The sequence below is a fragment of the Chionomys nivalis genome, chromosome 10 (genome assembly GCF_950005125.1).
Source record: "Chionomys nivalis chromosome 10, mChiNiv1.1, whole genome shotgun sequence".
NCBI lineage: Eukaryota > Metazoa > Chordata > Mammalia > Rodentia > Cricetidae > Chionomys > Chionomys nivalis.
The window spans coordinates 53592790-53604951 of record NC_080095.1 but is presented as its reverse complement, the minus strand read 5'-3'; the positions used below and the strand labels follow the sequence as shown (position 1 = coordinate 53604951).

At 42.4% G+C, this 12162-nt stretch overlaps 1 protein-coding gene across 1 annotated transcript; it reads left to right on the top strand.

The window, feature by feature from the left end:
- The first annotated feature begins 1791 nt into the window (after positions 1–1791).
- Positions 1792–11912, top strand: Tmx1 (thioredoxin related transmembrane protein 1). Its single transcript, XM_057783085.1, has 8 exons — positions 1792–1999; positions 4660–4775; positions 5270–5315; positions 6742–6870; positions 8243–8288; positions 8373–8474; positions 8584–8659; positions 9825–11912. The coding sequence occupies exons 1-8, from the start codon at positions 1848–1850 to the stop codon at positions 10004–10006; spliced, it is 849 nt and encodes a 282-aa protein (XP_057639068.1). The 5' UTR covers positions 1792–1847; the 3' UTR covers positions 10007–11912.
- The last annotated feature ends 250 nt before the right edge of the window (positions 11913–12162 follow it).

Genomic DNA, 12162 nt, shown 5'->3' with positions numbered 1-12162 from the left:
TGGGGGGAAGTTCAAGGCTAAAGTTACACTAAAAACAAAAAAGTTTCCCTTAGTGAAGAGCAAAACGCAAAAGCATAAGCCTCTTAGTTCACCAGAGAGAATTAAGAAAGGAGACAACGACGAACCAGCCTGGAGTTAAAGTAGATCTCAACTGTTGACCTCAAAAATCTATCAGCCAAAATTTATCAGACTGTGGGACAATGTATGCCAAGAATTAAAACAAACAAAAGCAAACAGTAATCAGCCAGCACTTCATGCTGCCAACAACAAGTGAGGTGGACATTTGTGGAAGAGGGACAGCCAGCAAGCCCTGCCCACTGTCACCCAGGTGCCTGCACGCATATCCCAGTCTGAGAAAGACTTCACTAGAATCGCCTTGCCAACTCACTAAACAAACAACAGAAGATGGAGGGCTACAAGGGGAATCGATATCCAGAGTTACAGTTCCTAAAATCCTCGCTTCCATTAAGAAATTCTGAGTTATGCAGAGACAGGAAAATTGAACCCACACACAAGGAAGGCAAAGAGCAGGCAACAGACACTACCTATGAGAAGGCCAGAATCTAATAAAGCCTTCCATTACAAACGTGAGGGGAAATGCAGGAAATTCTGCTTAAAGAGTTAAAATAAATTCATCACAAAAGACAACATAACGCATAATTCGAGTGAGAGAAACGATTCCATTTGGAAAGCTGCCAAGACAGAAAGTAAATGAGGTTTGCCTGGGGTCAGGGTGAGAAGCGAGTGACTGGGCAGGAAAGGCTGGTTATGGATGTGGGGTTTCTTGTTAGGGATGACGGTGCTCTAAATGTGCCTGTGGTGATGGCTGTGCATCTGTGAATCTACTCAGAACTACTGCATCATGGATCTTAAGTGAGAATGGTACGATGTGTGAATTATTAATTATACTACTTTAAAAAATGAGTACTATGGACTCCAGGAAAAAGACAATGGTCTGCATCGATACCCTAATAATAGAAGGAAGAGATGGATTCCGGACCAATCCAACAGGTGGTTGCTAAGTTAGTTAGCCGGGATAATTTGATTTGATTATCTCAAATTGAATAGCATTTCCTTGAGAGCTTTTATGGCAAGCAGCGGCACATTACGATCATAAAGAGATCCTTGCCCTACACTTAATTAAATCTACGTAAGAAAACAACGAAACACGTCTTCAGAGGAACAAACCTAACCTGAGAAGGATGGTCCAGTCACACCATCACAGTGAAGCTGTGTTGCTTAAACTATTGCCATAACGGAGGGGTGAGTAGCTGCTGCCTAAACCACCTATTGCCCTCCACGCCAGGAAACCTGGAACTGCTGCAGCCATCTTGGCTTCTTCCGCGAACACCTACCTTTCTTCTAAAGAGCCAACCCCGCATCACCCCGAAACTGCTTAGTACATGGCGTAGTGAGCCACCAGGATATTGAAGGAGCGGTGAGAGTTACATTCATTCCAGCTAGTGATATATGTACTGAAAGGGCAAATTCGAGAGAAAACTGTCATGGTGACCCTCCTAGCCAGGGGTGGGCACAACGTGGACATTCTTCCCCAGAACGCCATCCTGATCCCTCCGCTCGCCCCCGTCTTGCGCTTTCCCGAGGACCACAAGCCGCAGTCACCGCTTCAGTCCTGCGCACCGGGAGAGACGCACGTCCCTCCCTTCCCTCCCTTCCCTCCTCCTCCCGCCGAGATCAGGGCCCGAGCATGCGCACTGAACTGCTGGGAGGGCCGGCGCGCCTCGCAGGCTCTCTGTGCGCAGGAGCGGAGCGGCCGCCAGAGCGGAAGTGGAGCTGCAGTGGGGAGGAGGAGCGGGCGCGCGCGGAGGCTGGTGCGAGCGGCTGACATGGCGCAGTTGGGGCGTCTCCTGGTTCCCCTGGCAGCCCTGGTCCTGTTGCTCTGGACGGTCCCTTGGGCCCAAGGGCGGCGGAGCAACGTGCGCATCCTCACCGATGAGAACTGGACCTCGTTGCTGGAAGGGGAGTGGATGATAGAATTGTAAGTGCGAGGCGGTTGTCTGTCTGCTGGTGGCCGCGGCCGCCCCCTCCCTCGAGCTGCACACCTGACGGGCAGGTCTCGGGGTCCCAGCCTTTGCCACCCCCAGATCCAGGCTCGTTTCCTACCCAGGAATAATAGTCTTCTGTCAAAGCGTGCACCTGAGCTTCGTTTGCTAGGCACTTGTGGTGCGATTAAAGGATTACGTTCCACATCGAACTCTCCAGAAAAACCTTAGCGGGTTTGAGGGTGGGAGTGGGTCGGGCGGAGGTCTTGACTAGATCGATAGACTATTTTAGTGATCGTGTATAGACGTCTGGACTTTAAATCTCCAAATTTTACAGAAGATGATAGTGAACAAAATCTCGCTTTTGAGCTGTCATTAGGAAATTGTTATTTATCCACTTGTAATGTTTGAATTTGGGGCTTTTAAATTTTTTATTTTGTGGGTTTTTTCTGTAAATGCCGAATAAATCTTTATTTCCTTTTTACTCTCCTTGCCTGCATTCGTTCCGTTTTGATCTGAGTTTCATTTTTCTTTGGGCGTGCGCTTTTGCAATTTAGAGAATGGCTTGAATTGTGGCTTGTAGGCCTTTATAAAGTGGTATTGCGTATGCGTTGGTGTGATTATTAGTAGGCCCTTTAGGAACGCCAGTTCATCATCATTGGAACAAAATCACGTGTCTTACGTGATGATTCCAATTCAGTAATGTCCATTTTGTTGCTGTGGGATATAAACAGCCTTTGGCCTTTGTTTTAGATAATAAATTGGTGGTATGGTAATTAATAGACGGCATGGTTGATACTGGCAAAAGCACCACTGTTGAATAGTAACTGTTTCCTGGGCACTACTCAAGACCTTTACATACTTTTTTGTAATTAATCTACATATTCCTTAGAGCATTTCCCCCCACGCCCCCTTACAGAAAAACAGATTGGTCTGTTCAGAGGTTGCTAGCGTGGCTTTGTTGGGCCTTGAGTAAATATGCAGGCACCGTTATTGGCAACCCTTTAGCAAGATTCTCCTGTATTCCTATATTATGGTTATATTTAGGGTTGTTCGTTAAGGAAAAGGTGTTTAAAAAGGAAGGAAGGAAGGAAGGAAGGAAGGAAGGAAGGAAGGAAGGAAGGAAGAAAAGGTGGAGTGGATTTCCTCAGATCAGTAACACCTGAGTCATAGAACAAGAGGCCATGTCTGGAACATTTCTGTGGAGGGTAAGATAGGGAGAACGTTCAGTGGACTGACAGGGAGAGGAACTATATCCAATGGTGATTGAGTCATTGTCATGAATGACTTAGATTGTGCCCGGAAGCTGTTTTAGTGTTAGTTAAAGCAGTAGTAATGAACTTATATGTAAAATATATACTCAGATATTATAGAAAGATACTTTTACATTTTTTGTCACACTGTAAATAGAATATCTGGAAAGGGTATAAAAGGGAGCAAAACTAGCAAAATATTGGATATGAGATAAAACATCGATCTGAAATTACAATATCTAGTGCTTCCCTTTCTCCTTGGCCAAAACTGGGGGATTTAAAGAAGCTCTTTAAAAGCATAAAGAAACAACACACTTTAAGAGGAAGGATCCAGGTAATGGTGGTCACCACCTATATTTAATTAGGGAGTTCTTTTCTCCCTGGTGAGCTTTATTATAGAGATGCCTTCCTTGTCATTTTACTGTTAGTCTGGCTTTTGTATGTAACACTGTGTGTCAGGCTTCGTATGCCTGTCTTAGAAGCTTGATTTTCCTAAAACAGTTGTTGAAACTGCAGGCGTGTTTTCCTGGGTGTGGGCTTCCTTCTTCCTGGGTCTGGAAGCTGAAGCAAATTATGATATGCAATGAAGTAGAGAATAAAATTCTGAGGAGAAACTTGGGCCTGGAATGACCATGTGTTTCAGAGCCATGCTAGAGTGCCAGTGCCTTGGCCGGTGGGTTGTAAGCTCAGGGTCTTTGACTCAGACAGACGTGTTTCTGGCCAGTAGAGTTTTGTCTGCCCTGAGTGTTTGTGTGAGGGTTAGGTTTGGAGTAATATTTGTGCATAGGAACGCAGGTCTCCAGCTTAGTTTGTTATGAAATAACCTGCCTTCCCGGGGCAATCCCTGGGTAATCTTCACAGTCGATGGTGTACCAGGCCGCAGCTCGCACAACCCAGGCACTTGCTGTTTTTCCAGTACCTTGCTCCTTGACACTGCTTGTAAATTTAGTGAACTTAGTGACCTTAGGGGGAAAAAGCCTTGAACTTTCTGGTTGCCACATTTAATAGAAAAAGCTCAAAGAGTTTTGAAAACTGCTTGGCGTGTTGGACAGCTCTTGTGTATTTCAGATTGTATTCCCAGGCTTTCTTTCCTTGTGAATGTGTCAGCGCATCTGCTCAGCACTTGCTGACGGCCCACACTGTCAGGCGCACTCTTCATCCGTGTAAAATTACCCAGTTTGTTTCCTTGTTTAACACAGTAGCCCCTGTTGGGCCTGAACTCCACAGTCCTCCTGCCTCAGCTTCCCGAGTTGGGATCACAGGTATGAGCCGTCCACGTGGATCATTTTCTGTGTTATGAGTATAAACCTATGTGCTATAAGTACAAGCAGTCTTCAGAAATTCTTCTTGGCAGTTAGGTCTTTAAAGTCCTTACTGTTTGTGTCTTTAACCGTATCTTACAGTTACGCGCCTTGGTGCCCTGCCTGTCAGAATCTTCAGCCAGAATGGGAAAGTTTTGCTGAATGGGGAGAAGATCTTGAGGTTAAAATTGCAAAAGTGGATGTCACAGAGCAAACAGGTACCATAACTCTGACTCGCTGTGTTTCTTTGCTAATGCTGTTGATGGTATTAACATATGGTTAATAATACATGTCGGCTGCTGTTACTATTGCCTGTCAGAGTACTCACGATGTGATAGCATTCCCATTCTTAGCAACAGTAAAGCTACTGTTGTTCTTGAGTGACAGATGCATTTTGGTTTGAGACCTTAAGATGGCCTTTTCTTGGCTGGTCATAGCTAGTCAGTCACATTGGGGTATAAGTAATCCTCAGGTAAACTTAACTATTCACAGATAACCAGTATTCAGGCTTCACAAACCTTTTTGTTGACTTATATACATTGATGCGTCCTTAAAATTACTTTAACAACTATATCATATTTTCACTGTCGATTACGAAACTCACCTGTAGGTGTTTTCTTGTTCTTTTTAGCATTTAAATAATTTAGAATCAACTCTTAAGTAAGCAACTGTCCCTCACAAAACTCTGCTGTGTGCTTTTTGTCATTTGTAGGACTGAGTGGACGCTTTATCATAACTGCTCTCCCTTCTATTTATCAGTAAGTATTTGAGGCTCTCAGTCATGGAGAGGATTATATCACTAGAAAAGTAGGCCTCTGACTTGGATTATGTTTGAAGACCTGAGGTAATCTCACTATATTCAGCAAGAACTTCAGAGAGCTCGATTTGGTTTTAATGGTACCCTAAGTAAATAACTATACATAAAGCACCCCTGTACTCAGAGATTTGTGACTGCTTTAGAAAGTGACATTCTCATGAAATGGTGTGGTCTCTTCAGTAGTCAGTAACTATGAGTCCTGTAGGAAGTCTGTAGGCAACTGCGTAGTAGAGAGAAGCCACAGCTGGCCAGAGCAGTTCCTGGAGTCCATGAGGACTAAATGAAAACCCGGGAGTAGAATTCTCACGTGTGCAGGGTAAGTATTCTTTTCTGAGTAATCTCAAACAGGAGGACCACGGCCTGTTAGAACACCGGACAAAGGCTATGGTGCTGCTGGGGAAGCTAGGCGTGGTCGTGCAAGTTAGAATCAACAAGTTTTGGCTCGCCACTCTCACTTTTTCCCAAACTAACCTGATGGGAAATAATTGCTACTCTGTTTACTTGACCTCCACTTAAGTAGCTGTTGGCTAAATGCCAGGAAATACTTTTTTTCCCTGTTTAAAGTTATAGTAACAAAAGTAACAAACTAGGCCCCAGGCGGTGGTGGCGCAGGCCTTAAATCCCAGCACTCGGGAGGCAGAGGCAGGCGGATCTCTGTGAGTTCGAGACCAGCCTGGTCTACAAGAGCTAGTTCCAGGACAGGCTCCAAAAGCTACAGAGAAACCCTATCTCAAAAAACCAAAAAAAAAAAAAGTAACAAACTAAATCTTCCTCTCCCCCCATCTTTTTAAAACTTAAGCAAAACCCTTTTCCCTACTTTGTATAAAAATCAACGAGATTGGCAAACTCTTAGCCATATTAACTAAATGATAGAAGGTCTAAATAATAAAGTTAGAGACGAACAGTCTCTACCGTGTAAGGTGGGACACTATTGACTGAAGATCTGGGAGCTGAGAGAGTTCACATGGTGCACATGCTAGATGTTGAGGGTGTGAGGGTGGGCGGAGGGGAGAGTGCAGACTTGACCCACAGCTGCTGGGCCAGAGGCCTACTAGAGTGCTGAGATGATAAAGTTAGGACTCAGAGAACTACAGGAATACCTCAGAATTGTAACACTTGATATTGTAGACCAAGCACTGTTCTAGTAACTCCCTAACTGCAGTGTTTCATGATTTTATTATTTGAAAGAATAAAATCTTACAGCTCATCTTTTTCTATGTTTGTGGCTATGATACCATCACTGGTAATAGCATGTTTTGGTGTTCTGCTGGTGTTTTTGAAGGTTTGGTTTAAATAACCTCAGAATAAAGAAATGGGGAAACACAGTTGTTTCTTGCTACCAGTTAATATTTAGTTCTGGTGTTTAGTTGTAAAGATGGTGAGTTCAGGCGCTATCTGGGCCCAAGAACTAAGAAGGACTTCATAAACTTCGTAAGTGACAAGGAATGGAAGAACGTTGAGCCTGTTTCATCATGGTTTGGCCCAAGTTCTGTTCTGTAAGTATGAGGACTTTATTTCTTTAGAACTAATCGCTCATAATTGTATTTTATGAGAGTAAAGCATGCATGCTGTTTCCTGGTTTTTATGGTTTATTCAGATAGATGTTTCCTGTGACACCGAAAGCAGGAATTTTATTCTTGTGAGCTGGAATTAGGCATGTTGTAAGGTCACACTTTTCAGGTATTTTAGCTTTGACTTGGTTGTGCCTATCATTGAGAACCCGATCCTTTAGAAACTGAATGGCATAAGGGTAAGACTTTTCCTTGATCGTAATTTAACTGGAAATGAGAGCGTTCAGTCATGTGCTTCCATTGCTGATGTGAGTGACTGGATGGCTGTCCTGATAGCGTGTATGAACAGTGTGTCTAATCAGTGAATAATGGTGTGAGCTTATACGTCGCTAGAATTAGGTCCATTCGCCAGAGCAGTTAGGATTGAGGATGACAAGCATGTTTCCTGCTGCCCTGGGGAGAGTTGGCAGCGTGGGCTTTGGTGTGACTAAATTACTCCTACACTTGCCATCAGAAGATGGAGACTTGGGATACTAACTGTAAGAACACAATGCTGCAGTGGATTCTGGGAGTAGGGAAGAATCGGCCCTTGTGCTGTTTGGAGGTAGAGCTTCCCTTTTGTGTCTCTAACATCCTTCAACCCTCAGCACTTGCCCACTGGGCAGCTGCGCCCAGGTTGGTTACAGAGCCTGGAAGTACTGGTGCTTACTACAGTGAGGCTCATGTTTCACTTCCCTTCTGTTCTTGACAAGGTCTTGCTGGATAGCCCAGGCTGGCCTCCAACTTGATTCTCTTGCTACTGTCTCCTTTCTAAACAACACAAACCACATGCCGAGAGTGCTTTTCTGTGCTGAACTTAGGCAGCAGCTCGAGAATCTCGTGACCCACTCACTCTCAGCAGAGGAATATGGCTGCCGTTAGTTTCTCCTGGATCTTCAGTGCAGCAGGCTATCCTTTTCTATCTGAATAGGGGCCGCTCCAGGTCAACAAGCTACTCACCTCAGCAGTTTGGCATTTGGATCAGATGGAGCTAACTTAGGCTTTTGTGGCACGAAGCCCTAGGCAGCAACAGTTGTACTTGTTTCAGGAAACTAGTTGTAAACTCAACACTTTTTATTAAGTTTAAAACAAAACCAAAAATCCTGCTCATCCAAACCACCTGCATTTAACAAATGTGAACGTAGTTGTTTTTTATACTGTACTTGACGACTTGGTGTTCATTTCTTACATTGCTGTTTATATCTGATTAATAGCAGTGAGAAAGCCGTGTTGGAGAAGTGGGGGGTAGGAGATACAGCGTATAGACACAGGTGAAGCTGTGTGTCTTTGCTCACGTGTTCAATCCTCTGTCTTTCAGGATGACTACTATGTCAGCACTTTTTCAGCTCTCTGTATACATCAGGGTATGGATTAAGCTTTGTCTATCTTAACCATTTCTAACTCCTGTTGTAATGAGCATGGTTTTAGCTTACTTCTCTTTATTTCAGACTAGTCACAGCTATTTTGTTCACGACCTTGGCATACCAGCGTGGGGCTCATACTTGGTGTTTGCTTTCGCGACTGTGCTTTCAGGACTGACGTTGGGACTTGTAAGTGCTCTATTTTCAGAGTACTAAGAAAAATACTTGAAAACATGATGGTGTTGTTAATATTAGTTGGATTGCACGTCGTACAGTTAGATTTCTGCTTATTTTGCAGTTTATGATATTTGTGGCAGATTGCTTTTGTCCCTCAAAAAGGCGCAAACCACAGCAACCACAGCAACCCCCTACAAGTAAGTCACTGTGTGCACGTGCATGTGTGATACCGAGACTGCGTGTGTGCCAGGCAAGTACTGCGTTGCACTACACCCACTACGCAGCCTGAACACTCAGTGTTTCCCGTTCTGTAAACACAGTCTCAGGCTGACCTCAGCCGGACCTGTTAATACGGATCGAGGACCCTCATCAGCTGTGGCTGAAGGGAAGGTGAGAGAGAGTTCATGAGGAGTGACACTTCTGGTCTAACATTGTTATATCCAGAGCACGGTAGTGTTTCCTGCGGCTTGTAGAGACCATAACCAGTGTCCAGTCAGTGTATTTGAAAATTTTACTATATCCTTGGATCCATGGATATATTTTTAAAAGTTAAATATTTTCCACTTTTGACATCACTCATTATGACAGTGGCCACATTTGAAGATTTTTTTGTATCTAATTAATTTTCTTTCTTTTTTTTCCCTCTGGTACAATAGTAGGAAAAGCTGATGAAGGGTTAGCTGGTGTTGGTGGTGGCCTTTGCTACGAAATGAGTTTACATAATTAGAAACACTTACTGTTTCCTACTAGTAATTTCCTGCCACTAATTTTTAATCCTGGATAATCTGAATTGTTCAGTTCACTTTACTTGCTGTGTACTGAATTCTTCCCAGTTAGTGTAAGGTGAACGTAGAAGACCATGCTCATAATCCTAGAGTTGAGGAAATTCTGGTGCAGCTCGCTTCTTGACACTTGCTCTATTTTAGATACCTAATTCTGCTCGTGATGGGCTCTCTTTTCTATCTACAAAGTGGTATAATGTGGAGTGGTCAGCAGTATTGCACTGGCCCATCAGATGTGACATCCAAAAGATGTCTCTAGACATTGCTATTCTTTGAGAGAACAGAATCATTTTCCTCATTGAGTTAAATGAAAAATTAACATCACGTTGTCCCGAGATGGTTCTGTTTAATGGAGTGTATTTTATCACAGCTTTTATATTCATTGCATTAAAGATGATTCATTAATTTTGGGTTAGTTTATGAACACATAAGTAATTAGAATTAATTTGGTAAATGAATCTTTATAATATCTGCTTTATTCTTTTTTGGGAATCTAAACATGGCTTATAAATCCTTGTATCTTGATTTTATTCTAAAGAAAATTTAGTACATTAACAAAAGCACATTTCTGATCTTTAAGAAAAACCATCACCGGAACTTTCTCAGTCTCTGAACAAAGTGGAGGAGGAACAAGAGGCTGATGATGAAGGTGTTTTGGAAGAGGAAACAGAAAATAAAGAGGAAGCAAGCAAAGACTCTCCACAGAGTGGCGTAAGACAGCGCTGTGTGGGCCAGTCATTGGCCACAGATGATAAATCCTAATTTTTACAGATGTCTTAATATTATGGTTTTGACAACACTGAAGATTGCTATCATTTCTCTGTTTTAAAGTGAACTGTGACTTGCTTGTACATACAGTCTAGGTTGTCGTTAGGTTGGACAGTTCATTCAGAAAATAAAGCAGTTAGGCATAAGAGTTTGAAACATGTTTTAAGAATATTATGATGTTTTAAAGTTGTTCAATTTCAGAAGATCCTGGTGCCAAGCAGTAAGATTTGTGTTTATATTTAATGATCTGTTTCGTGTGAGATTCAAAACTGCCTTTCCCAAGATTTGCATTACTGGGTTATTTAAGAAAATCACTTTAGAGAGAGAGATTTCTCATTTCACATCATTTTTCTCAGTTTCACTGTGTGAAAAAAGGAACATATTTCCCATAACTGGGAACGTTGCCCATTGTTTCAAGATGTTGTGTACTTCATTGATAACATTGCGCTTAGGTAGAGTCCAAAACTTCCTCATAGATTTTGGATTATCCAGCTAACAGAACTACCTTACTGTATAGCTTTCATTTCTATACGTCACACTTAGGATATGCTGCTGATTTAAGAAGTTTTTATAAGTCTATGGCCTTGTGTTAATTCTTAAGGTTGATGACCTGTTTTGGTCTCTTGTTCGCTATATTTGTCAAGGGTTATATTTTTAAGTTGGATAAAATTAACAGTATCACTGTTGTGTTTACTGTGGGTAAACAGTACTTCCTATTAAGTTGAAGTTTACTGAGAGAATCATCAAATTGAACTGTTCACTTGAAAATGTACAAATTTGGCTATACATTCCAGATTTTAAATTATTTTTGTTGAGTGTGTTCTTAAAGTTTTCTTTGTTTTTCTCTTTTTAATGTGAAGGTGAAACTTTCTGGTTTATAAATTTGATGTGGAAAAGCTTTGGTATTTTATATTTTGAAAATTCAAAGCTTAATTTGATGTAAAATGAAGTCTGAATTCTACTTGAGAAACATCCATTACTATGTGTTTTTAGCATGTCTGTCCTCTACATGTCCTTGATGAATTTTATAGTCAGTATATTGCTTTGTGTTTGAAAATTGTAACATTGTTGTTTTAAAGACAAATTTTGTATTGTTCTTGTCTGCTGGTACTGTGCATCATCTCACACGTGGAAATCAGCAAGATGGACTACATCGATTTCATCTTACAGCAAGAGGAAGGACATTGTGGGGGGCGGTCTTGATGTCTCGAAGGGGGAAAGCAGACCACATTCTCGGAATGAGCCATCCAGCCTTTATGGAGTAGATGGTTTCTGTGGCACTCCCTCTGCTCACGTTCTCTGTGAACTCCTTAGACTTGCCGTGTTGTGATGTGCAGCAGCTTCCTTTTAGGCCTCTCCTTTATAATAGTACATGTTCTGCTGTCAGAGTTTGATATGTAGTTTGTGGTGGCTTAGAAAAACATTCTAAGCACAAAATAAATGTTTCTAAGCACTTCAATAATGTTGGAGAGAAGTATGATTTCTACTGACTTCATTTAAACAGTCTCATGTGTCCAGGCCGGCCAAGAATGACAGAACGGACGGTCCTCCTGCCCCTGCTGACTGATCGTAGGATTACAGGACTGCACTATCTCCAGTGCTGTCCTGCATGCTAGGCAATCCTCTACCTGCTGAGCGCACTCTCTAGCCCAGCAGTGATGGCTAGACTCATGTTTGAGAAGTGCTTAGCCCCTTGCCACTCGACAGTGCTTCGAGTCTTGGATAGACGTGTCGCTCCACGGGAACTCAGAGGCTCGTCTTCTGAATCACTTCAGGAGGATAATACTCTGTAATCAAACATTGTTTGTTTTAGTGTTTCTGTTGTATCTTTGACATTGTCGGGTTTTTAACTAGAAAATGGTTTATTATAGAAAATTAAAAGTATCCTGAATTAAGATACCGTGTTCTCATAAGCATATTTCATGATTCTCTAAGGTTGTCACAGTAGACATCTGAAGAATTTTGGTTTGTACCACCAGTGTAGAAAACTACATGGGTGGATTTACGAATGGTTCTAGAATGGATATTGTGGTGCAGGTAATGTACTAGAGAATTCTGGTCCATTACCATCTCTACCTCTCCATCAAATGCTGTAAATTGGTCTCCTGGGCCATACCATGTTCTGCCGCATACCGTCTAATGATGACTGG

What these genes read in the sequence shown, in the direction of transcription:
- Tmx1 (XM_057783085.1), top strand. Translation starts at nt 1,848, where the DNA reads ATGGCGCAGTTGGGGCGTCTCCTGGTTCCCCTGGCAGCCCTGGTCCTG. An exon ending in TTTGGCCCAAGTTCTGTTCT is followed by an intron (nt 6,871 to 8,242) that starts GTAAGTATGAGG and finishes TCTGTCTTTCAG; the next exon opens with GATGACTACTATGTCAGCAC. An exon ending in CAGGACTGACGTTGGGACTT is followed by an intron (nt 8,475 to 8,583) that starts GTAAGTGCTCTA and finishes CTTATTTTGCAG; the next exon opens with TTTATGATATTTGTGGCAGA.